The sequence below is a fragment of the Zerene cesonia genome, chromosome 13, assembly GCF_012273895.1.
Source record: "Zerene cesonia ecotype Mississippi chromosome 13, Zerene_cesonia_1.1, whole genome shotgun sequence".
In the NCBI taxonomy this organism is placed as follows: Eukaryota; Metazoa; Arthropoda; class Insecta; order Lepidoptera; family Pieridae; genus Zerene; species Zerene cesonia.
Genome location: NC_052114.1, coordinates 7,307,401 through 7,333,276, shown reverse-complemented (window position 1 = coordinate 7,333,276; position 25,876 = coordinate 7,307,401). Strand labels below are relative to the sequence as shown.

The window sequence follows — 25,876 nt, the reverse complement described above, 5'->3', positions numbered from 1 at the left end:
GCTGCTCCACAATTTTTTATGAGTGAGCAAACGGGAAAATACGTTACTTGATGGTGAGCGACAAACTTCCCTCATAACCATTACGCTTGCGATAATTAGTTCACGAATCTGCTACGGGACGCATTAATCTCGTTGATGGTAATGAATAATGAACAATATAATATAAGAATAAATACTATCTCCGTCTTTATATTGAGGTCGGTAACTTTCAACTATGAACAAGCAAGAGTTGCCATGTTGAGCTTTGAGAGTTGAATCAGTGTGAAAAGAAAGGAAGGAAATCTTAATGAAAATGTTTTCTTGAATGAATTGAATTTCCCTTGGATAAAACATCAAAATGTAAAAAGTGAGATAACAAATATCACTGTGAGTCATTCTAATGCATTTTATATTTAACTAGCTGTGCCCCGTGGTTTCACCCGCGTAAGTCCGTATCCTGTAGGAATATCGGGATAAAAAGTTGCCTATATATTATTCCAGTTGTCCAGCTATCTACGTACCAAATTTCATTACAATCGGTTTAGTAGTTTTTGCGTGAAAAAGTAACAAACACACACACATCCTTACAAACTTTCAAAAGCATTTATAATATTAGTAGGATATAGTAGGAAGTAGGAAGGATAGTATTAATAGTAGCATTGTAAAAACAAGGAACGAGGTGATTGATGGTGTTTGTTACACATACTTGCGTATAATAATATTGTAGACGTTCTTTAATTTAAAATACTTTGTTTGCAAATATAATTAACTAGAAACAATTCCAGTAATTGAAATTGAGATTAACAACACGTAAAGAGCTAAATTTCGTATATACTTATGGACAATGAATTATGTTAACCATTACGTAGCATCACAACATGGTATAAAACAAAGTCGATATCTTTGTCCCTATGTAAATCTTTAAAACTACGTGAAGGATTTAGGTGGGATTTTTTTTAATGCATAGAGTGAGGAAGGTTTATATGTATAATAACATCTATAAACTACTCCGAATTAATGCTTGGAAGCCGCAGGCAAAAGCTAGCGTATTAAGATGTTTTACTTATTTCCTTAGCAGTTATAGTCGGAACTTCGGTACGCTGGATTTCACTCGTGTACCTTTCCATATGAGTTTCTTACCGAATGATTTATGAATATGAAATACAATTACCGTAACTTCTAGTGGTGCTTCAGCCCCCGAGTGAAGCTAACACGTAACGAGCGACATAACTTTCGCCTGTTGCCGGAAGAATAAACAGACGCGCCACGTTTTATTGGTCGAGACTCCAGACGTTGCATAATCGCAAAGATATAAGCATACACCGGGACAAAGTTTATAGTGGGGAGCTACGATTGTTGTCTTTTTTATTTTTTTCACTAGATAAGTGAACTTCTGGAAGTTATGTCTATTATGATTATCTGTAAGATAGATAGAGGTAGATGGAAAAAAGGTTCAACATTTATTGCCCGTAGAGTTAGTTACGAGGAGGGTCAAAATTTGTCAAATTACATTACTCTTTGTTGGGTTGCCTGACATCGTTAACTAACCTCACATAAAATGTACTTTCATATATCTGCTAGCAATTTACAATTTATATCCATACATTCTAAAAAAAAACTATAAAAGGAATACTAACCTCGTCAAAGGTGCCGTGACGTAATACGTGTAGAAGAATATAGTGAGGACGGAGAGCAGCATGACGCCGGCAACGCACTTCCTCACGTTGACGTGGCTCGCGAGCCAGAAGCAGCAGCGTGGCGCCGGCGCCCTGTGCGCGTGCGGGTACTCGCCGCACTCCAGCAGAGGCGTGCGCGCTCCACGACCCTCCATACTTAACACCAACACACCACTATATTTACACAACACAATAACACTTAGGCCTCTAAAAAAATCACTATACAATCTCTATCTGGGAACTCTAATGGCCGGGTTCGTCCTTGGTGATTTCTGTCGCCACTTGCAGTGTTTCCACATTTCATAGCAGCGCTTCTGGGTAGGAACGCGCGCGTTCGCTGGGAGGCAGTGGGCGCTGACGCTGACGGCCATCTCGTGCCGACAAACGTATCCGTTGCCTGTTTAAAATGGCCGCCGACGCATTTTGGCGGGTTGTTATCATCACGGCGACGGCTTGCGCTTCCAGGTCGAGACCTCACGGCATCCGTGGATAAATACGGTCGGGTCCGACTGCCTCTCTCATCGGTCTAGGCTGAAACAAGAGAAAAAATTTTCATTGACGTACGCATTCTTATTACCTTTGTGCTCGCAGATTATTTTAAAATTAATTTTAAAATCTTAGACTATATGTGTAATAATGTATTTTAGCTGAGCGCAAAAAATACGTTTTACGATATGAAATGATATAAATGTAAACGACATCTGATATGAAAATTAATATAACTAATACAATGCGAGTACTCTGTATATAACATTCAGATGATTAAAACAAGTTCAATAAAGGAAAGTAAAATTTACCAGCTGAATGCATTGATATTATATTTATTTTGCAGGAATTAATACGCATATTAATAATAACAAAAGTATTCATACAAAAGCTCGTAGCTCCTCTGTGATTAATTGAACAACAGTTCATAATATAATTCATGTATGTAAAGCATGTAAAATTATAACAAACGCATTGTTATGATGCTACATCATTTTATACAAATATTTCACACGAGAGTACGTGGATACAATAACGGGAATATATATTCTAAGTGACTTTGAGTTACTTGGAACGTGAAAACTTGGGTTGGCCGGGTGTTACTATAAATCCGACCTTCGTGTCTTTTGAACCAAGGTTTACATTGAAACACTTCTTTCTGAAATAAATTCATTGAACTGTAAAATTGGACCAGCGAACCTCAAAATTCTGGATTAAATTTGATTAAAAGTAAAGTAATGAATGCGAAATCAGGTTTCGGGTACAACGAGACGGCGCGTCGGAGATATATTGTTGTAACAGCGAACAATAAAACGTGCGTATTACGCATTTATTTCGTGAATGTATTCGTGGCATTAAGCCAATTATGTACGGCATCTAAAAGTGGAGATAATTTGAGCACATATTTCATCGGTTAACTTCAAACGTTGCAGTAATAAATTATACACTTAAATTTTGTTACTGTAAATGCGTTTTAAATAGACTTTCATGTTTTTGAACCCTATTTGGCGCACACTTGAATAGAAGCGCGTTACTCTATTTCGTAGCTAAAAGGGAGGTTTCGAGAGCTCGTTCAGTCAGCGGTGGATTTGAAACGCGCCTGGAATCCATGATCGTACGTCCCTTTGAATATTAAATAGCAGATGACCCGCTCCTAACCAGAGCGCAGTTCGACATTCAGCTGTCTAGAGATTCATTTTCCCACTTAATAATAGTAAGTGATTTACTAAATCTGATGTTTCAATGTATCATTTAAATGTTTCATAAAAGTACCTACCTACCTAGCTACCTACACCCTTACACATTTCAAATATCCTTGGTGATCATTAATACATATCTATTTCCTTTAATAACTATGCAGTAAATTCGTATTTATAGTTTGAAAATACAGATTATAATTTAAATTCTCTGAATAATCCTCCAATCCGATCTTCTGGGAAATATGTTTCAGTAATCTTCTTTTGATCAACTTGTATTTACAAATTTAATGTATAATTCATCAACAGTCGAAGGATCCCATCTCAGATTAAATTCCCGGAATTCAACTGCATACAGCTCGTGCAAAACGGAGCAATTAAAGTTCTTAATTAAAGTAAAAAAGGGCAATCTTCTGTTGGTGTCGGTTGTCTAGGAAAGTGGGGTGATAAGGCACGGAAGATGTACGGTTGGGGCTATAACATTCATTACACAACCGATAGACTATAAGACAGTGCTTCAGAAAGGGCTATATACAAGAGTTTTTTAAAAATAGAAATCTATACTAATTTAAAAAGCTGAAGAGTTTGTTTGTTTGAACGCGCTAATCTCAGGAACTACTGGTCGGTTTGAAAAATTATTTCAGTCTTAGATAGCCCATTTATTGAGGAAGGCTATATATGTACCACGGGCGAAGCCTGGGCGGACCGCTAGTAAATTACAAGCTTCGTTCGATTTTTGATGTATGTTGGTAGGTTGTAGGTACCTTAAAGTATACAAGTTGTATTACTCACGTAAAATTAGAGTTCAAAGCATGAGTTTTGTATATTTATTAAGATAATTGAGTATTGGTCGAGTGAGCACCTGAAATTCTAAGCTTCACAATATCCAATATAACTTTAAATTGAATTAATTCCAAGAGTGCTTTACTCAAACTTTAAACTTGATAATAATAATTTCTAAACTATAATACCATAATCATTGTAGTGCGGAGAAACAGGTAAGTTCGGCAAAGTTTCGCAACGAATAACTGAGTTACTATGTAGATTATAGCCCTTTACGATAACACCGTTCCGTCATATCATATCAAAAGACAATGCTCTCAGGAAGGTATCGTCTCAACTTATTATAACTTTGCCTGTTCGCCTCACCTCGTCGTTACTGTTCGGAAATCTGAATACTATCGTTGGTACAAACTTACATAATATTGGGATCTTATTTCGATTATATTACGGCAGTAACAGTGTGAGCCGGTTTCATCCATGTGGAAGTTGATACATGACTTCTTGTTTTCATCAAGAATTATTAATATTGATTTTCTGAGATTGCTCGTTCGGTAACAAGCAGCATGTTGCTGTTACACTTTTAATATTTCCATGCGAAATATTAGGCTTGTAAATTTAAACAACTTATTTTTTTCAGTGAAGTCAATGTTTACGATACATTTGATTAACTGTTAAAAAGTAAGCTTAACATTACATTTTTTCTATTAGTATTCATAAGTTTGAAATATGCTGGTTAAACATTTAATTCATAGATTTCAAATAGTAGTACTTTCTGAATGGGGTTGCCGAAGTGCCATAGTGGTTTTATCACTTTTAAAAATGCGACAACATTTTTATCAAAACAAACCTCGGTATTAAATCTCGAAAGCTTTGTACAATTCAAAGCTTGTACAATAAAATAAAGTAAGAAAATATAAATTATTATAAGCCATTTTAGTTTTTATAAAAATATCAAAACAATTTTTTTACACCAAGCAACTCACACGTCAAGCTTAAGAGCACAGATGAAAATGTATATTTATATATATTTTTTAATAACTAATACCCCTAAATGATAAGAGTAAGGCAGAACAGTGTTTGTCGGGTCAGCTAGTATATAATTTATATGTTTTCTGCGTCTTTTGCCATATCGGTGTGATAGACGTAGATTCGAATAACTTCAAGACAGATTTTTTATATCTTTTATGAATATTTAAACAAAAATGCTATGTGTTACAATAGTAGATACTCGTACAAACAGTTCTTCAAAGAACCATCCATTTGCATTAAAAATCTCGACGTGAAACACAATTTTCAAGTTATGAAAAAAATGTGCAATTAAAGCGACGCAGATCGAGGGGTTTATAATCCGCGTCTATTGCCTAAACGTAGTCATTTAAAATGACAGACTCGATAGCGATCTATGTGGGTGGGTGATAATAGCGTGGTGCAACCCACCCTATTGATCCTGTAACGCTCAACCTTTACTGAGCATTTACTTCGAACTAGTTCTATTCCATCAACCTCAAAATCTATATAATTTACTATTTATATTAGAAAGATACTTGTGTTAAAGCTTGTTAGCTACAGATATTTTAATCGTTATTAATTCCCATGTTGGACAATTGTTGAAATGTTGAGAGGCAGAATTTGCAAAGCCTCCATTGGGACATTCAAACAAAAGTTGTTTTTATATTCAAAGGCAAACATTATCTCTGCAAAGGACATACTTTACATATTGTATTCTTAGGTCCGCGTCCATTTAACATAAACGAAGTTGAAATTCTTTCAATTACCATATCAAATAAACTATGGAAATGGTTTACAATAGTAAAAGAAATAAAGGTCGCATTTGTGATTATAAAGGCGGTTAGCGTATTTTACATGATATTACTAGCTGCACCCGGCAAACGCTGTTCTGCCTTGCTCTTATCATTTAGGGATATGAAAAATAGATGTTGGCCGATTCTCATAGATACCCAATATGCACACAAAATTTCATAAGAATCGGTCCAGCCGTTTCGGAGGAGTTTGGCAAAGAAAACTGTGACACGAGAATTTTATATATTAGATTTCATTTCATTAGTAGGTATATAAAACCCTTATCTGTGGGGATAAATGTAGGTTTGAATGCGTCGTAACCATGCCATTAGTATTCGAAATTTCTTCATAAATAATAAGGTATTGTCATATAAAGCCTCTTATCAACAGCTTTTCAACGCATTGTATGGTTAGTTGTCTTCAATACACCTGTGTTAAAGGAAACCTCGTCGAACATGATTAATTTCTTCGAACACCACCTGTCAACCAGAAGAATATACCGTAGACGTTTTGTTTGCTCTCAATATACACAATTTCGAAACACGTACTTAACAACCTACGTTACGGAGGCTGCATGGGAATGAAGTGTATAGGAGCCACAGTATCAAAAAATTAATACCTATTCAGTGTGCTTTCTAATTACAGGAGTTCGTTTGTTGTTGTTGAAACATAATATAATAAGAATGTATTATTATACGATTTATGATCGCATTTGTTATAGTTTATGTTGTGTGGACATAGAGTATATTAAACACTTTAGGCTATTTGTAATTTTGCTAGATTGCATTATACGGTTTACTCTCGATGCGTTGGTTACCATAATTCATTTCACATTTCAATTAATTATCGAATCGCATATAACCTGAATGCGCCATTCGCGTGTAATGTTAGGGTAGCATTATTCAAAATTAACTTTATTTATATGTAGGTATGAAGGAGATCGTGCGTAGATATAACATGACATCATTGTTTAATTGAATGCAATACAGGATATTTATATAACAATTATATTAGATACAGAATATTTTTTATTTGCTTCAATGATTACATGATCATAAATGCCAACAAGAGCCATGTTAAGTATTAATGGTATAGCTTGTTCATGTCAGTAATAAAAGTGTATACAAAAATACCCTCCCTATAATATTATAATGTCCATATACTCATAAAATATTATTATTATCTTTTGTAACGTTATAGCGCAGCGCTTGCACACAATCTAAACATATTAACGATTAATTAACACGAAATCAAAGAGGCGAATTCAAACCAATCTGCACAGCTAACAATAACGTGCGCGCATTGTGTGGATGTTGCATTGAACAGGTATCTGCAATTATCGGAACATTTGCTCCATTAAACAGGGCCTGTGACGTTCAAGCGAATAGGCTCCGAGAAGAGGTCGTACCGGTGAAAACACGTGTTAAATATCGAATTCGATCAGATTTCACCCCTGCTTTTTGGTATTATGTAAATATGAGGTTGCACGTTTTTTACTACGCTTAGCACTAGAGTATGCTGCATATCATAAACATAGCATAGCTGTACGCCGTCATAAAGTAGGATCAGAAAAGGCAAATTCTACGGAAAGATTTATTTAAACTCTAATAATTAAAAGATTATCACTTAATCATTATATATAGAAAACGACACTACCATTGTAGATGTCATATTTAAAACATAGGAATGTACGATTCAAATTAATTTGAATTAAAAAAAAAATATGTTAGTCCAATACATATAGTTTAAGAATCGGTCGTAGGTGAATATACTTACATATTTAATCTTACGTCTTCACTGTCTCGTAAAATAGATCATACTTAAACCTATTCTCCCCTGAGAACTCTATTAAGATTCTTATTTCAGGTGAAACTCAAACTCATCGCTTTAATTAGAGCACAAAATAAAGCGCAACGTTCGTGGAAATTCAGGCGGCGTTTCCTTATACGATTAAAGTGAATTTATGCAAGACATTATCCAAGGACAACGGAGTTGCATAACAGCGCCTTCAGTGTCCGCTGCTCCACCCATCCCCTTTATGAAACCCACTTTATGATATATGAGGTTATACTGTCACGTTATTGCCTTCCAAGACGACTAAGCGTATGCATTACGTTACACATCGCTGCCCCAAGCATCGATGTCACGAGTGTTTTATTGTTTCTCGTGATTGAATCGCAGTTAATTTCAATTTCATTGAGTTTATATGATCGTGTTATTATTGGCTTGAGAATTGAGAAATAACGACATCAACCGGAGATGCATTATCACGAACAAGGGGATAATGATGGCAATAAGACACTAGCGAGAGTACATTAGACATGTGTTATTTGACATGTCATATTCTTGTCTCAATACTCAGAACATAACACATTTTTTCTTATCTTTATATCATATTATAATTTTATATTTGATGATAGAAAAAAAGAAAACATATTTATAGAACGTTAATAGTCTTGCTATTAGTCAGTCAGTTAATCAAACATAAAAAAATTGTGAAATAAACAAGTCAACAAAGGTTAGGAGGATATATACTTTACTATGTGTTGTTAATCTTAATTTTTTCTTAATCCTGAATACTTTGCGAAACAGTTTTCACAGAGAGCTAATTTAGCTCAGTTAGTTCCACTCCATTCCTGGGTCTACTTAGCAGGAGAGGACGCATTTTTCGATAATACCCCAGAACGGAGGCTCGCGGTCCCGTGATAATCCCCCCGCCCATTAGGCCGAACCGCGCTTGCAAATTGTCCGCATATTTTGGCCCAAGATTAATTGTTCTCGAATATCATCTATCACGGTGAGCTCTCTCGTGACGGTTTCAGCAGTGCGTGCACTGTTTTATTTGAACCGCAATAGGCCCGGGACAATGCGATTCTGAATAATTACATTTTATATTGCGAATCGCTAATTAAGGTACGAAAATGTAATACGATCACAAATAATCATCGTTAATTACGGAAAAAATTTAACATGCATATTTATTTTATAATTTGTTAATGTTTAACTAAGTTATAGAAAATATAGATAAAATATAGATAGATAAAGTTATAAGTAAATATGCAGAAAAAATGTTACGAACCGGAATCGAAAAAGTGGTGTAGATAAAAATACCAATATCTATTAAAGCGAAACAGAGAAAATTACTTATCTGGTAATTTGTCTATTGCCAAATTTTTCATAAAATGGTAAGTCGAAAATTTGCCAATAGCCATTACGGAAACAATATTGCCGCATTAAAAAAAAAATCTTCGCCATTAGATACATGCAAAGTAGCTGAGGAGCACTCCATTTAAACAATCTGGTCATTTACCATTTTAAGTACCGGAATCCTAATTTTGTAAAAAAGATAAATCCTCAGTTAAAAGTATCCCTCGACGGTTCATTGCGCGCCGGACAAGTACAAATTGAGTCAATCTCTTTTTTCGTTGCAAACCTATAAACCAGATACATATACAATGTAAGCTATCTATGTGCATTCATTAATCAACGCTTTCAATTTTAAATAAATAAATTTCCTGTTGTGCATATTTTCTAGTAGTATACTGTCTTTTGTTATGACATGATAAATGTTATAATAGTTGAAAGCTTTAATATAACTCGACTCATCACAATAATGGACGCACGGAAATCTATTGTGGAAGAGACTCGGAACTGCACAGCCGTATGTTTAATATGTATATACAATATACACGACCTATATTATTTCATTTGAAAGAAGCAACGACTGAAACAAGTGCGCAATAAATGTTTAAAAGCGCGTTGCAACCATCATACTCGCTATTAGTGGCGCAGATAGTGCGCTCGCAAAAGAAGTGGTTGATTAAAGAGCTCCAGCTTATACTGTTCAGAATAATGAATATTCAGTATTACAGTGCATAAGTATAATGCAGCTACAATCTTAGTGCCGCGAGGACATTCACTGTCGTAACTGCCATGCCATTTCTCATCTTAACTGCCATGAGTATGCCGTTCGACTTCGCTCCTAACAGCTTCAATGTTTTTTTTTAAATTTCCGCTCTTGATACAGTCGCAAATACCAACACGGAACTGCGATGGAAATGTTAACGCGACACTTTATTTTTTCGCTTGAATTTTATAGCTGCCAGTTTCTTTGGGTTTTATAAAATTTTCAAATAGTACAAACTCGCGGAGCATCTGATTGTAGATATTGTTGTAAAGGAAACAATTTGCTATTTCCATTATTTCTAGTTATTCCCATAATACAGTCAAATGAAAATATTTCCACAGCTTGTTTCCTAGCACAGCACAACAGAAGGATATTTACACAGAGCGTTTGTTATATTTTCGTCAAAATGATTAAAGGTTATTCATCAAACCTGACACGAAAAGTACTTCAATATGCGCCATTTAAATTTTGTGTATGATTGCGTGAGTCGGGGGCGTGAGCTAGTCTACTTACGGTGTCGGTCGGCACTAGCGATGGCTGTTATGTCAAAAGTTTAAATTATTACCCTAACGACAGATATTAGGCTTGGGGTCAGTTTTAATCGAGTAAAAGCTATTGACATATTTTATTTTGGACATGCATTTTACGAAGCACTCGTTAAATTTTCCAATTATTTCATTACCTGGTAAGTTATCTTCTTGAAATTAATACAAGATATAAACATAATAAAAACTCCGTTATAATTTTTTACAGTTATTCTTGAAATAACTCTCAAAGGAGTAGCTATTTGTCACATGAGCACACAGCGAGTTTCGTTTAGTTTAAAGGAATTTAGCTCAGACAACTATTTTCTTCACTTTCTTTAATATTCAATTTAAGATTATTAAATGGATATTGAGACACAACAAATATTAAGATAAGCTAAGAGTCTTGGAATCAACAATTGAGATCTGAAAATCAATTGTGCATAGCAAAGGATCACCCAATTTAGCATTTAATATTACAAGAAATTCTTAATGTATTTCAACGCACTAGATTAGTTAGGTTACGCACTACTTAATTTAGGCTGCTTAAGCCGCCTTAATCAAAACATACTAATATTATAAGTGCCAAAGTCACACTGTAAGTCAGTTTCGTTTCGTATGAAATTTGTTGCCCGGGATTATCAATTTTTATTGATTATTTATTTGACTTTTCGATAAAAACCTTGTGTAAAATAATCAACGAGCACTTTTATAAAGCCTTTAAAGGATTTGCAAAAAAGCTTATACCTAATATTAAGTTTTTTTTATATTTAATCTTTAAACACAAAATGAATACCTCCTTCTTTTGGTCAGTGCTTGTTTGATTGGGATATTTTTTGTGTTTGCATTTGTTATAAGGAAGAGCTTAGCTTGGCAAACAAAAATTACGTATGTTATGACAAGAAATTAAATATGATAAAAACACGTTAAAACGCTTAAAAGGTCTTTTAAAGAAGTATTTGACACGTGAACACGAAGCGTGTTTCTATTAGTCAACGGTCGTACAAATAAACGTAATGTACAATTTTATACCGAGAATAAAAAAAAAACTTCGTATATGTAACCATATGTCGGTGTACAAAATTTATATTTTTATTTATGTCAGCATATGATTACGTTTTGGAATAACGCTCGTTTAGAAATTAAAGACTTTATAAACGTAAAATACTCGCGTAAATTCAAACACATACTATTATATTCGCTATAAACCTGACGAAGAGTAAAATCTAAAATATCAGTGGACAACATAGCGCACAAAATCTAGTTATTTAATAAACGATATCCGAGGCCCGGATCGTACAATGTACATCACACATTAACATTTCCGCATACACACCGTATTACGGTTGTAATCTTTTTTTTTATTTTATCATGCAACCGATTCGCGCGCACGAACAACCCGTTAAATTTCATTACGCTAAGGCAATCTTTGTTCTTTCTACCTACGATATTTTTTTATCATTTGCAACGTGTCGTTTTCACAGTGCGCTTCTATAGCGCCGAATATATATATCAGCATGAAAAAGTGCGTATTGAAACAAGTTTTGTACCCACGTGAAACTCGAGATGGATTGGCGTTAGTTCGCGGCCCAGTTTCGAATCTTCGACGTGATAGCGAAGGTGCATGAAGTATTCCCCAGTGGCGTGGTACATGACGTGTATTTCAACATTTCACTGAACAATTTTTCTTTATGAGTCGGAATGGGTTGCCGCTCCTAAATCCAACCATAGCGTTCCTTCGATTGTGCTTTTATTGTTTTCGTTAAATCGAGACAACTGAGAAATGCGTGGTCCCAAATTCTTTCTATTTCTGTGTGTGAATTTATCTTTAAACATATGAAAAGAATTGGGATCGTCCACCATACAAATTCGGTTGATCGCGTAACGCGTTACATTATTGCATGTACCATATATTTCATAAGACTAAATTACAATAATAAAAGCGTGTTAAAAAAACGATTTGTATCCCCGCGAAACGTTGAGTTAAGTGAGTGAATATAAGAAGACGACCCTATGCATTTTAACGTTTAACAAATCGATGTGGATAGTTAGAATGGATAAAATATTACCGTATATTCCAACTAATATTATAAGAGGGAACATTTCACTGAAAAACTGCTGGACCGATTTCAAAAATTCTTTCACTATTAGAACGCTGCATCTTGCCTAAGTGTCACATATACCGCAGACGAAGCCGGGGCGAACCGCTAGTATTCTATACGCTGTGTATTACCGAAATGGCTCGTCAAAACTACATTAGCGCGGTTCGAACAACTACTTGTACAAAAAGTCACGGAGCAAAGACCGCGACAGAAACCATTAAGCATCTTAACATTGCAATCGGCGTGAAGTAAGGCTTTCATCGTTTGTTAGCTGGATAAAGCGAGCTACAGCACAATAGTACATCTGAAATGGACATTGTATTGTGCTAAAATCATTGCAATCCAGTTCTACTATCGGACAATGTTTTCTCTATCAATAAATGTGGGACGCCTTCGTGTAATAATAAATATTTTTCACCACGAGGTCAACAGCTGTTTTACATTTTACAGTTTAACTATGTTTGTGTTGCTCGTATGTTATGTGTTATTGTGGCATCTATATTTTACTGCTCTCGCCCCGGCTGAACACGGGTACTACATGGGTTTCAAATAAAAAAAAAAATGATAATCCATTTATATAAAATATAAATTACGCTCTGTATATGGGTATCGTGCTATATTTTACTATGATATAACTTTGACAAGCTCAATAATTAAAAAATAAACATTTTTTCCTTACTCTTCAAGATTAATTTAAAAAGCAATACAGTAACATACTAATGCAATATCGTACATGTACTGATTATTTCAGAGTATTTCAAACTGTAAAACAATGCAAAAAGTCAGTAATAAATGTGAACCTATAATAAAAATATTTTTGTAACAAAAAACCATCATTAAACGAACTTGATTAAAAATCTTACCCCATCCAATGTTATTGGCTTTTTTGGGCACTTGTTGAAATAGCTCACAGGTAGAGTTTGAATACTTAATTAATTATTGAATACCAAGAACTTATATTATATTATAATAATATAACAATACACAGTTATCGATAATCTATTGTAATAATGCTTATAAAACGACAGCTATTAAAAGAGGAAGCAACATTTATTGTCACACATTACGAACGCGTGGCGCTGGAGAGATCGGAGCGCGCGACACTACCACACACCGGCGCGTCACAGCACAAACTGAAACTGCTACGAAGGGTTATCAGCGCGCGGGAAAATCGTAGGAAGCGAGGCTTGGGCGGGCGCTACGCATCCGCTACGATCAAAAATCTTTGAGTGAGGCGAAACTCCGTGAACCGCGACAGTCCATCTATCCGTGAACGCCGACATCCGTTGTTCCGATACAGCGCGCGATCCCACCTGATTAATGCTAAGTACAGCAATAAATATTGATGCTGGCTCCTTTGTCTTGCTCAGGATTTCATTCCTTTTTATTAATGGTTAGGTACACGCACATTTGTGTGACAAATCGTGCGAAAAGTATTACCTTTACTCACACAGATACGAACGAAAGTCAACGCTACATGAATACTAACACGGTACTTATCCATTTACGAGTTAACGGAGCTGATTGAGTGATTGAAAACGCTCATCGATTCGTCAAATACATAGAACCGTTTGAAAGCCCGGTGTTTTAGAGGGTTGCATGTGAGTATATAGTGCGTATTGGTAACCTCTCTGTTCTGTACAGAACATTTTATAAACACTTGTAACATAGCGTTTACAGCGCGTCGACACCGGCTCAAAAATGTTAATGCATATTAAATAATTCGTTTACTTTTCCTTTCGATGTACCGATAAAATCGATCGCATGCCCGTAGAGCAGATCATGCGATCGTGTTCACGCTAACCGACTCATCAGTCAGGAGCAGGTACGGGCGTCACGCACGCAATTCATCACTATTCCACTTCTATACAACATGCGTGTTCGGCGATAACGAGACATTTTCCATTCGAACACTTTTTGCGAACGCAACGTTGTGCAGGCTAGTGTGGTTGACTTTATGAGCGGCCAAAAGGAATCAAATGCATAGATGCTTTTATTACAGAATTACCTACCGTAAGTAAACGACGATTTCATGTAAATCATTTTTATGAGGCTTTTATTTAACGTTCCGTATATAGCGGTATTAACTGTACGAACTGGTTGAATACTTTTTAAAAATCACCTAACGAAAGGTAAAAACCTTAATTAAAGACGTGTACGCTGCGCTTGTAGCAGCGTTTTTAATATGTACGTATTAGAATTCGGCAAAGTGTTAAGTTCAGGAAGCTTTTAGTCACCTTTTACAGTATTACAGTATTGAAGTCGCTTCGTTTATGAAAAGCTTTCACGTTGACACACAGCTAGCGAAGGTGCTATTCACGTCTATCCTGTTGATTCTTTACATAAATCAACGGTTGAATAAGCTTCAGACTTCTCGATTGTTCACGTGCTATCTATCTTATTTTTAACGGACACAAGTGACACATTATTATTCAATGTAGCGCTTACAATGCATGATGTATTTTTGAAGTATACTCACGTATATATAATTAATAAGTAATAATACAGGCATTATCATTGGCCTATTACATCGAATATAGATTATTAATGCAGTTACATTTAAGTAATTTTTTAAATAATTAAATTGTATTAGATAATCGAACTACTATAACAATTGATTTTTATTTCATTTAGTTCTGGCACAAATGATTGTCTGTGTATTAATAATTTACTTATTTTTTAGAAACATTATTCTTTTTTGTTTGTTGTTAGCCCGGTTATCACGGGTGCAGCAAGAGTCAATTCCTAAAACATATATATAATCAATGTGCACTCATAATAAATAGGTAAGGGACAAATGTACATGCAAAAAGTATATTTTTAAAATAAACTATTAGCAGTCTATTTTTTAAAACAAGATACGATTGAAACATGTTTTATAATATACCAAGCCATGAGCAATAATTAGCACAGTTTAGAAAATACCATGTTCAGTTTAAAATATTTTATCCTCTCTATTATACAATCGGTGGAAATTCTTCAATTTTTTCCACTCACATTCTATGCGTAATGATGGGTTCCTTTTCAAAAGATCGATTAAAAACATATCGTATACAGTAACCGCGGTTCTGCTAATGAATACTTCGAAATGTATATTTTTTATAATAAAAAAAAACATTTTCAATCATGTAAATAGTACGGTTGCTCATATGTTATGAATGCTAATAAATATCGGTTTCAATAAATTCCGACGGCATCAGTAAGTGCAAAAATTAAACGTATCTAACAAGACACGTCAATTAACGATAAAACGTCGAATTAAATTACTCACTTTAGTGCATAATTAACAAACTCCTGCGAGTTTAAATTTGTCACATTAAAACTGGCATAAACCGATAACACGCGCTCGACTTCCAAAAAGTTCCCAGGGGAAATATTAAAAAACGCGGGAATTCCGCGGTGGGGAGGCTCGTGCGCCTATAAATCTCAACAAACTTTCTACCAACGAAATACTTTTAGCAAAACTGTGAAACATTTCAAATTTGACTTTTGCCGTACCACGGCAGCAGTACTGCATTTTCATTATTGCATTGGTTGCATTGTTTAGCTGGCATTTCCTCGCATAGGAAAATTACCGATATATTGAACCTATTATTTATCTTTTTTTATGTCATAGTCGGCAATGGAGCTGGTGGGTCGCCTGATAGTAAGCGCTACTACCACCGCCCATGAACATGTGGAGAATCGTAAGGTTAATTGCAGACCTTGCGCCTCTACCAATGGATTGCCGACTTTAAATTGGGAAGGGATTAAGAAAGGATTGACGAGAGGAACGAAAGAAAGGACTGGGACGGGTAAGGAAAAGGATATAGGCCTCCAGCTCCCCCACTCACAGTACGCTTTTCTGTACCGCCGGTTTTCTGTGGGGGTGTGGTACTTCCCCGGTGCGAGCTGGCCCAATTCCAAGAGCCGAAGCGTACTGGAAGGGGAGAATTATCTATCTAATCTGGTATAATAATGTATATTGGTTTATCTGTAAACAGTTGCATATTGTTGTCAGCTGAAAATGACCTACGTTCATCAGATTCTTCATGAAATATTCGCCCAAAAACTTAGCTTTAATCGAGGTGAATATATAACCAAAAGAAGAAAAAACGTAATACTTCCAATATTTTTATTGAAATAATAAATATATAAAATCCAGCATAAAATGTTACTGATAAACTTAATATTTGCATAGAACTTAGTTTTATTGGAGAAAGGCAGGAGTAGCACAAGTGCAACAACATAAACTTTTTTCATAAAAGTAGCGGAGCATTCATTCGGTCGCGAAGAATGAGAGCAAACAACAAAATAGTTACTTATTAACTTTTATAATATGCTAGCGAAGCTTGTTTGTATAAGAAAACTTAACCCCTGTTAAACGCGTATGTATCTTGGATTTATATACTTCTTGGAATACTCTTTAATCAATGCGACTCAACGTTCGTAGAACTTAGAAATTAAACACATTTTACTGGGGATTTTAAGCATGTTTTTTTTTTCTAATATTACGTTTCGAACGTTTTAAATTTTTTCAATACTACATTTGCCCGCGGCTTCATGCGCGTTAAATAGATGTTCACCATAAACCCCATCAAAATCCGTTGTGTAGTTTTATAGATCTAAGCTATGTATAGGGACAGAGAAAGCGACTTTGTTTTATACATGTAGTGACGAAACGATTCATTTTACGTAACGATTTCTTATATTAATTTATTAAAACCATAGTCATTCTGTTTGCAAAATCAGACAGAATCAGATTGAGGCGACTAATTTATATTTAAAGCATTTAGATAAGATAAGACTTGTTCAAATTAAAGCAATGAGGAGAGCCATCTTACCTGTCACAAGAAGTGAAGTGTAATGTAGAGTATTAAGCCTATATCAAATACCTACTCTTTATAAAAAAATATTTATTAAAAAAGCAGTTTTATTTATTTACAAATGCTTTCATCGTTTATTATAAACGGTTGTGTGAAGTGTGTTCACCGCATGCTCTGAATTTCATTCTACAAAAATTCAATTAACAGAATGAGTATAAAGCAATGGTTTATCTCCAATCAGCGCTGCATGCTTCGTGAATACAAATGTTTGAGCTAGTTATGAACTTTGATTTACTTAAATGTTTCGCATTTTAGACAGCGCGCACACTAGTCCCGCGACGTGACGTAACATTTGATTTTATTCACGCCAAAGCTAAACATATAACTTTACCCCTCACAAAGGTGAAAACCACATCAGAACTTTTGGCGCGCAACTCTAATTGCAAACAAACAATTTCTAAATCCCCTTGAGTATCTCATCAACAAACGTTATTACTTTCGCAAAGAATTGTTAAAACGTTGTAGGTACATGTTTTGTGAATTGTTAAATCAATTTAAACTTCCTTCATCCGCGTTCCATTCGCCACAATTCGCAATTACAACGTAGTAGTGAAAATTCACATTGAAATATTTCTTAATGGAATCGATTTAAAGTTGATTAAACTTCAGAGTGTCCGATTGTATTAAAATCAATTGACACCAGCATAATTAACTTTCGATTGTAATGACGCAGGAAAATCGAGTGTCAACTTGTGAACAACCCATGTGTGTATATCGCGCATTCAACTCTCTCACCCTTGTCCTATACGCACTCCCTATATGGGTCTTCAATCAACATTTTATTATGAAACTAGCAGGTCCCCCTTTTTAATGGGATTTCAACGATCATCTTTGATTTAAAGAAGTCGATATAATAGGTATGTACTTCCCAAAATTAGTATGTTCTACCGTAATGCGAAATTTATCCGATATTCGTTATGTGGTTTAGATATTTCCTTTCCATTTTCCTGTATATCTACACATAAAATTGAATTCGAGTATTTATTAATATTTTATAAATTTAATAAAATACATAAACAATAGAATTACCAGAGATTGTGACTAAAATGAAAATATTTTTTTTTTACGTTGCTTTTTTAGCAATTCAGCATTATCGTATTATAATCTCTTAAACCCACATTGCATATCAATATTCATAAAGGACCCGCCGTCCTCCATAATGTACATAGCAAAAATGGGTGTAGAAATAGAATGTGAGTAGTTCCCGAATCTGTACAATAAAGTGACATAGAGTGTTATGTTCAAAGCTAGAAAATGGCTAGAAATAAACGAGTTCGCGCTCAGTCTGTCATGACAAACAAACAAGAGCGGAATTTTATAGGGATACAGTGTTGGTTGATTTGCACTAGGACGGTCGAAAATGTTTATAGATAGATAAGCCTTCATAATCACCCAATAGTGCTAAATTAGTCGCTTAATGATAACATTGTTTCTCTGTCTGATATACCTATAGTAATGTTATAACGCTGATTAGTTTGTTTGTTTGAACACGCTAAACACATTTTTAAGAATTATTTTGATTTTAAGAATTATTCTCCCGTTGATACATCATTTACATAAATTCGATCGTCATTGTTATTATTTGTAGGATATTAGTGCCTTAAAATATAATGGACACACGGTTTATTCATCCATCAATGTTAAAAATAAACAATAATAAGATAAGAGGTAACCTTGTAGGTTTGTAAACTTGAACCGTTAACAAAAATTCCTATTAATAAGAATAAAATTTCATATAAAATCTGCTTTTTTACACAAAGAGTATTGCTTTGATAACATTTCTTTAATGAACCGAATTATTGATTTTTTTTTCAACACTACAACTTATATATCAGTGTATCGAATACAAGAGAAATAAATATTTATTTACAATGATTATTACAGAAAACACGTGAGCACATTTGAAAGTAGTATCACGCTTTATTACACCAGTCTATAATAGAATAAAAGAAGCATTTATCATATTGATAAAGGAATACGAGCCTCAAGCTATTGTTCGAAACCGAATTCTGCATCCGCGTAGACGTCGTCGCGTCTATGTAGGCGAAAGTTTTTTCATAAATGTGCACGGATCGTAGACCCCGTGAACAGCTGACGGCCCGCTTGAGGCGACACCGTACTTCGAGACTTGCTGGCAGATGTATTAAAATGGGAAAATGGGATATTTTGTCAGATTTTATCGCTTGCCCTCCAGCGACATGAATGGAAAAGTTAAATGTTTCTGAGACTATTGTTCGAGTTGAATAAAGTTACGGCGTTTAAGCTTTCCGCAATAAAAGTACAACGCGATTTACATTTTTTTTTTTTGTAAAACTCGACTAGATTTGCGACAAGGAAATTAAAAAGTGTCAAAATTGTCTATGGCTCAATAGTGTTTAAAATTAATATTTACATAAAGCAATATTACAAATACGCTTTTGATTAAGATGTGTATGAGTTCAATTTCCTATTATGTCGGATGTAAAAAAATCGTCGATTATATATGGATTTAAAAAGAAATAAATAATCGGAGGATTATGTAATTTGTTGTGTTCGTTTGGAAAAGCATTTTTCTAATTATTTATTTATCCTTATACATAATTTCGTTGAGATAATAAACATGATCCTATTTTTCCTTCATGTTTGATAATGTAATGATACTATTGTACATACATTGTATAATAATAATATGACACACACGAGAGAGAAAATGTCGACATATTCTCTTATTTCTTCAAACAATAATTATAATGAAACATGAGGCATGTACGGTATGCTATACCTGCTAGCTGTCCGCCCCGGCTTCGCCCGTGGTACATACATAGCTTATTTCATTTAGGGAAGTTGCAGCTTTCTAATAGTGAAAAATTTTTGAAATCGAGGCAGTCGTGGAAACCTTACAGACATGTACAAGAATCAAAAGCTCGACGATATGTGACATCAGCCAATCCGCACTTGGCCAGCGTGGTGGATTATGGCCTAAACCCTCATAGTAGGCCTGTGTCCCACTAGTGGAAATATATATTGGCTGATGATGATGATGATGATGATGATAATGATGACCGAATTTCAGCCGGCGGCCAATCGCAATTGATATTAGGCAACTTCATATAAATAACACCAGCATAAGCTAACGCAATGGACTCCCTCCTTCACTATCAACCATCCTATAAACACCATCCGATCACCGCAGTACGAGACAGCCGGCGAGCTCGGGAGCAAAAAGCCAGTCCGCACTCGCGTTGTCATCAAACAAACGTAGCATAATTAGATCTATTACAGTCAGAGCGAGCGGATTGCCATGTCTAAACTAAATCAAACTTTATTTCCGGCGGGACTCGCCACCGAGTACTACAAACTACAAAGGGGACAGCAACCCACTTCTGTTCGTCGCCGCGGCTCAGTCGTGATAACGTAATTGTCATAACTTGTTTGTGTTTATATTATTGAGGCAACTTTTAATAGCAATAATGGGGTTTTAATATCAACGTGAGTTAAAATGCGTTTAACAATGATTTAATGCAAAGTTCGGAGGAGTATTCTCATTGTTTTTATGTATCAGTATGTTGTATACTTTTTGCAATACATCGCAACCTGATAGTAGAGAGGATGTAAAATGATAACATTGCATAAATCCTACTAATATAATATATACTATAGCGAAAGTTTGTAAGGATGTGTGTGTGTTTCTTGCTCTTTCACACAAAAACTACTGAACCGATTGCAATGAAATTTGGTACGTAGATAGCTGGACAACTGGATTAACATATAGGCAATTTTTTATCCCGATACTCCTACGGGATACGGACTTACGCGGGCGAAACCGCGGGGCGCAGCTAGTTTATTATAATTCTATGAAATACAAAACGCATTAATCAATCTATTGACACATTGTCGATATAATATTTTAATTATGTCAAAACAAAATCCATTCGCAGCCTACAATCGGCTATAATGCGATTAATAAAGTTAATAACGTGCGCGTACTCCATTAATAACAGAACAACAATTGTTATGTACGTACGTTCGTGACAAATTTTCAAATATATTGCAAATATGTACTTTAATAATACATAACGGTCACCCATGCACAACGCATCGGGCGGCGAGAGAGCGCGTGTCGCGAAAGTGAAATCGAAATATGTTCTAATGAAGAAATACATTTCACTTGCGAAGTCGTGAGCAAAACAATTGAATTATGTCATTACATGTGAGGGAACGGTATACTAATTTATTTTATACGTTACACAGGTATATGGAACTATATTTCCGTAGTGTGTAGTCGCCGTATTTGGATTAATAATTTTATCATACAGGTATGTATATTATATATTTTCAGAGAGCTCCATAAAATAAAAAGCAACAGTAAAGTAAACGATCTTCACACCTGCATTAAGTTTACCGAAGCGGGACTTAACAATCTGTTGATTTTAATGTGATCCATAAAATATATTATGACGATGGGCAATAGATACTAATCTTGAACAGGCGGCGCCACTTAAAATAAGCTGGCACGACTTCAAGTGCCGCCAACCTGAATGCAAAGTATTCAGTTCATCAAAACCAGATGTTTCCTAGTACTATGTAAACAAGGAGTTTCACGAATCACTCATTAACCGTACTCAATTAATTCCCAATTACGAATTAATACAGAAATTATTACGACTTAAGCCGAGCGATAATTTTTAATGAATTTCAATACAACCAGAATGCTCTGCATACAAAAACACGACACGACGCTAGCGGAGGCTTTAAAGAAAAACAGAACATGAGATAGCAATATTTAACAGCACGCAGATAGTTAATATAAATAACGCGAATAAACAGTGGAATGCAAGCGTGCACCGAATATTTATAAATAAACTTCAATACAAGTGGATGCAAGCGCAAATAAGAATCTGATAAGATCTAAATTGCAAATGACCATTGCGCAATGTAGTTCTCGAATATATATATAAAACTGTGTACTTGGTAACATTGCTACAGCTAACACAACGGCTAATAAATATGCATGGATGTAGCTAGAAGTCATGCATTCACTTCCGACATAGCTCGTGGAGATGAACAACATAGTGGGATAAAGTATCCGATTGAAAAGGCAATAGTTCGCGGCTAAATATTCAGGGCATTTATTCACAGAGTTTCGGCATTATACGAATTAGTGTTACAAAATAAACAAATAGTGAAGTTGGCGGCTTTCCAAAGGGATTGAGACGCCGGCGCTGCCGCGTCGCCACATATTATAATGTTTTGCATTCGCACTCATCATACCTTTTTTATTATCTGTATGCTGAGTAAATGTCTTATGTACGCCTAGTTTCAGGCTTGATCAAATGGATTCCAACTCAAGTGGTTTCGCAACAGATCTTACATTATCTGCATGAAATGAAATTTGCTTTTCAAACCGCACTCTCCGAGTAGGTCGACATAACTCGACCCAAGTTGAAAGCTTCAATTACGTATAGCGACTTGTTCACGCAGGTGCCTCCTTAATTACGGGGTTGAAATTGAGCTGCCCACTCGGCTGTCACGTTTACAAACGGATTATCACGTGACGCGAATATACACTGCGTATAAAATGAGTTTTCAATGGGCGAAATTGAGCTAAACAGAAATCTGAATAAATCTACGATATGTAAATATTATCAACATAAACTTCGCTCGAATATAGAGAAGCGTGATGAGCGGTTTAATGGGTTGGCTAAGAGCATATGCGTTTTTGACGCGTGACCCCAATTTCACTGAAATCCATTAAAGAATCTGACTTCTAACAGAAGTTAATATTTAACATAGTTCTCATACACATATATAAAAGTATATTACGAGTACGCCTCTTTCAGTTATATAATTATTTATAAATATAAGCTTTCGGTATAAGTTTAATAGTCATATTATTATATACTGTTGAGCAAAATCGTTAAGAAAGTTTTTATAAACAAGAGAATCTAGAAGAATTTTTTTTCTATCTTACAATGTAGAGAAACAAGAAAGTCGTACTTTGCGACATTAGTTAATAAATACACTGGAAGATTGTAACGAGTAAATAGCCTTTTTGGAGCATGCTGAAATCCTATTACTGAGACGCAACGTCGAGGCCGCAAATTGGATTCGCTAAGGTTAGGAGGCCCGAAATCGTGTGGCTTCTGTGATGCAAACGGTTTATTCGTTTCGCAATCAAACACTTTCTTAACTTTATTTTTGTTATATCGATTTATGACGTTGTTTAATTTACTACATTCCATCGATAACAGACTGTCCATATTAAGTGACTATAGAAAGGTGCGTCTAAAGACGCGCCATGGCTCATTATGTATGCGGAATTACACTCTATTCGTACCCCGTTATGTATTCCTAAACTAACGTATATATTATATGCACTTGGATATAAGGGGCAAGTGGGTTCAGGCTCTTGTAATCGAGCTGGGTCTGAATAGTAATGTCATATGCACGCATGTCTCTGAGAGCGGGCCGATTTTGGTTTGCAATAGGTAATTAACACAGCGATTTGAGCACCTGTACAGCTGTTCCATAGATATCGTGGTGGAAAAATTGGCACACCCTTTGCGCTGTATTAAGAGAATGGTATAAGAGCAACACAGGTGAATGGATGCCAACAGTTATAAACTGCGATCAATGTTTTGTATTTATTATAGACTAATTTTATTTTGATGTCATCGCAGACATACTCTATATCAGTGATTCTCAAGCTTTAGTTTGTTCCGGCACATATTTAACGATTTCAAAATTTGGCGGCATACAAATAAAAAGATATAAATTATTTACTTACTACAACACACTGCATAAATAGTTTATGACAAAAAAAATATACGAAATAAACCTAATATATACTACAATAATAAGTAAGTACACGTTTATAAAGGGATTAATTAAATAAATTTTTCTTTTTGAATGATATAATTTAATAATATTAACATTATTATATACCAGCTGCGCCCCGCGGTTTCACCCGCGTAGGTCCGTATCCCGTAGGAGAATCGGGATAAAAATTTGTCTATATGTTATTCCAGTTGTCCAGCTGTCTACGTACCAAATTTCATTGCAATCGGTTCTGTAGTTTTTGCGTGAAAGAGCAACAAACACACACACATCCTTACAAACATTCGCATTTATAATATTAGCATGAGTATGATTAGTAGGCGGCACATAAAAGTGCCGCGGAACAGTGGTTTAGAATCACTGCTCTATATACTTAACGTAATTAACATTGGATACATACCTAAAAAACGCAATTTAATCATATATATTTGAGAGAAAATTTCGCGTAAAAAAAAACAATGGATCTTACCTCAAGGCGTACAAAGAAAATGACACTCCTCATTCCCTATGCAAATTTGACTATACTGTTTGTCATAAGTAAAGGTTGGAAATGTTATATATGTTTTCATAATTTCGGAAAGCTACAGCTTGTTTACCTATTCGTTTCATCTTTATCGAAATGAAAAAAATATTTATTAGATTATATCTATAAGATAACACGAGAACTGATCTATTTATATCTAATACATTGATAAATAAGCACATTTCTCCGTGACTCACCCTAATATGATTTTTATGATTACTTCTAATTAGTAAGTTGAACGTGTCAATTACCTACGTCCTACACAAAATGATAATGATTCCCGAAATACAAAACCAAGAGTCGTAACGTTCTATCGAATCAACTCCATAGCAATATTTAACAAAGCTATTTGCATACGAAACAGGAGTAAACGTAATTGTTGATAACGTATTTAGCTTCCGTATCTTTACCGATAAGAGGCCACGTCGCAGAACCGGGTCGGCCTTTCGAGGACGCAGGCTGAATCGCAAAATAGCGAATCAGTACCGTGAATCCCTCACAATTCAGTTATCTTTGCTATTCAACGTATATTTTAATATGAACTCTTGAAAGAAAATTTGTTTTGCATTAGCGGTAGGTATTAGAGTTACTCGGTTATTTATAAGACCATCATGCACTGAAAATCCTACGTAGCACAATAGCATTTTGCTCGTACATTCTCTACGTAAATAATTTGTTAGCATTGGATTTATTCTCTGAAACGTTTGTTTGTTTTCTTAATCTAGATTTCAAAGATAAAATGTGAATAAGTACACACTGGATATCAGACATCACAGGGAGATATCCATCGTTACATTGTTTACTTGCTTTTGTCAAATTCCGGCTCAACCTGTTGGACATACACATCTAGCGCACTTCATATCTAAAAACCCAACCCCCCTCACAATTTGTATCGGTCACAAAAGAAACCTTGCCAAGAATGGGTCTAGGGGGGGTCTTATGAATGTGGAGGTGAAACAACGGTCGCCCGGCATGAAAGGGGTGTACACCGCAAAGGCTTTCTATTTACTAGGCGTTTTTGTGTAGGTATAAAACCGTCGGTGCCCGCGGCGTTGCATGCATGAGGGTCTTTTCGTATTTAACTTTAACTCTATTTTCTGCCGGCATTTATCACAAAAGTTGTGAACCGAAATTGGGTATTATAATTATACTTTAGGATAGTTCGCTAACTCTAACAGTACAGCATTATTGCTTATTATAAATAAACTGCTTTGTTTAT

At 35.2% G+C, this 25,876-nt stretch overlaps 1 protein-coding gene across 2 annotated transcripts in view; it reads right to left on the bottom strand.

Annotated features, from left to right (window-relative positions):
• The window catches only part of LOC119831033 (bifunctional heparan sulfate N-deacetylase/N-sulfotransferase), a 103,967-nt gene that overhangs the window by 52,982 nt on the left and 25,109 nt on the right, over positions 1-25,876 (bottom strand). Inside the window, exons 1-2 of one of the 2 annotated variants that reach the window (XM_038354255.1) lie at positions 13,317-14,034; positions 1,617-2,186 (exon numbers count right to left, since the gene is read on the bottom strand). In XM_038354255.1, coding sequence (XP_038210183.1) covers positions 1,617-1,810 — 194 coding nt within the window. In that variant the 5' untranslated portion in view covers positions 1,811-2,186; positions 13,317-14,034. Of the gene's footprint in view, positions 1-1,616; positions 2,187-13,316; positions 14,035-25,876 lie in introns of those variants that run through there. The other variant, XM_038354254.1, reaches the window with a different exon arrangement.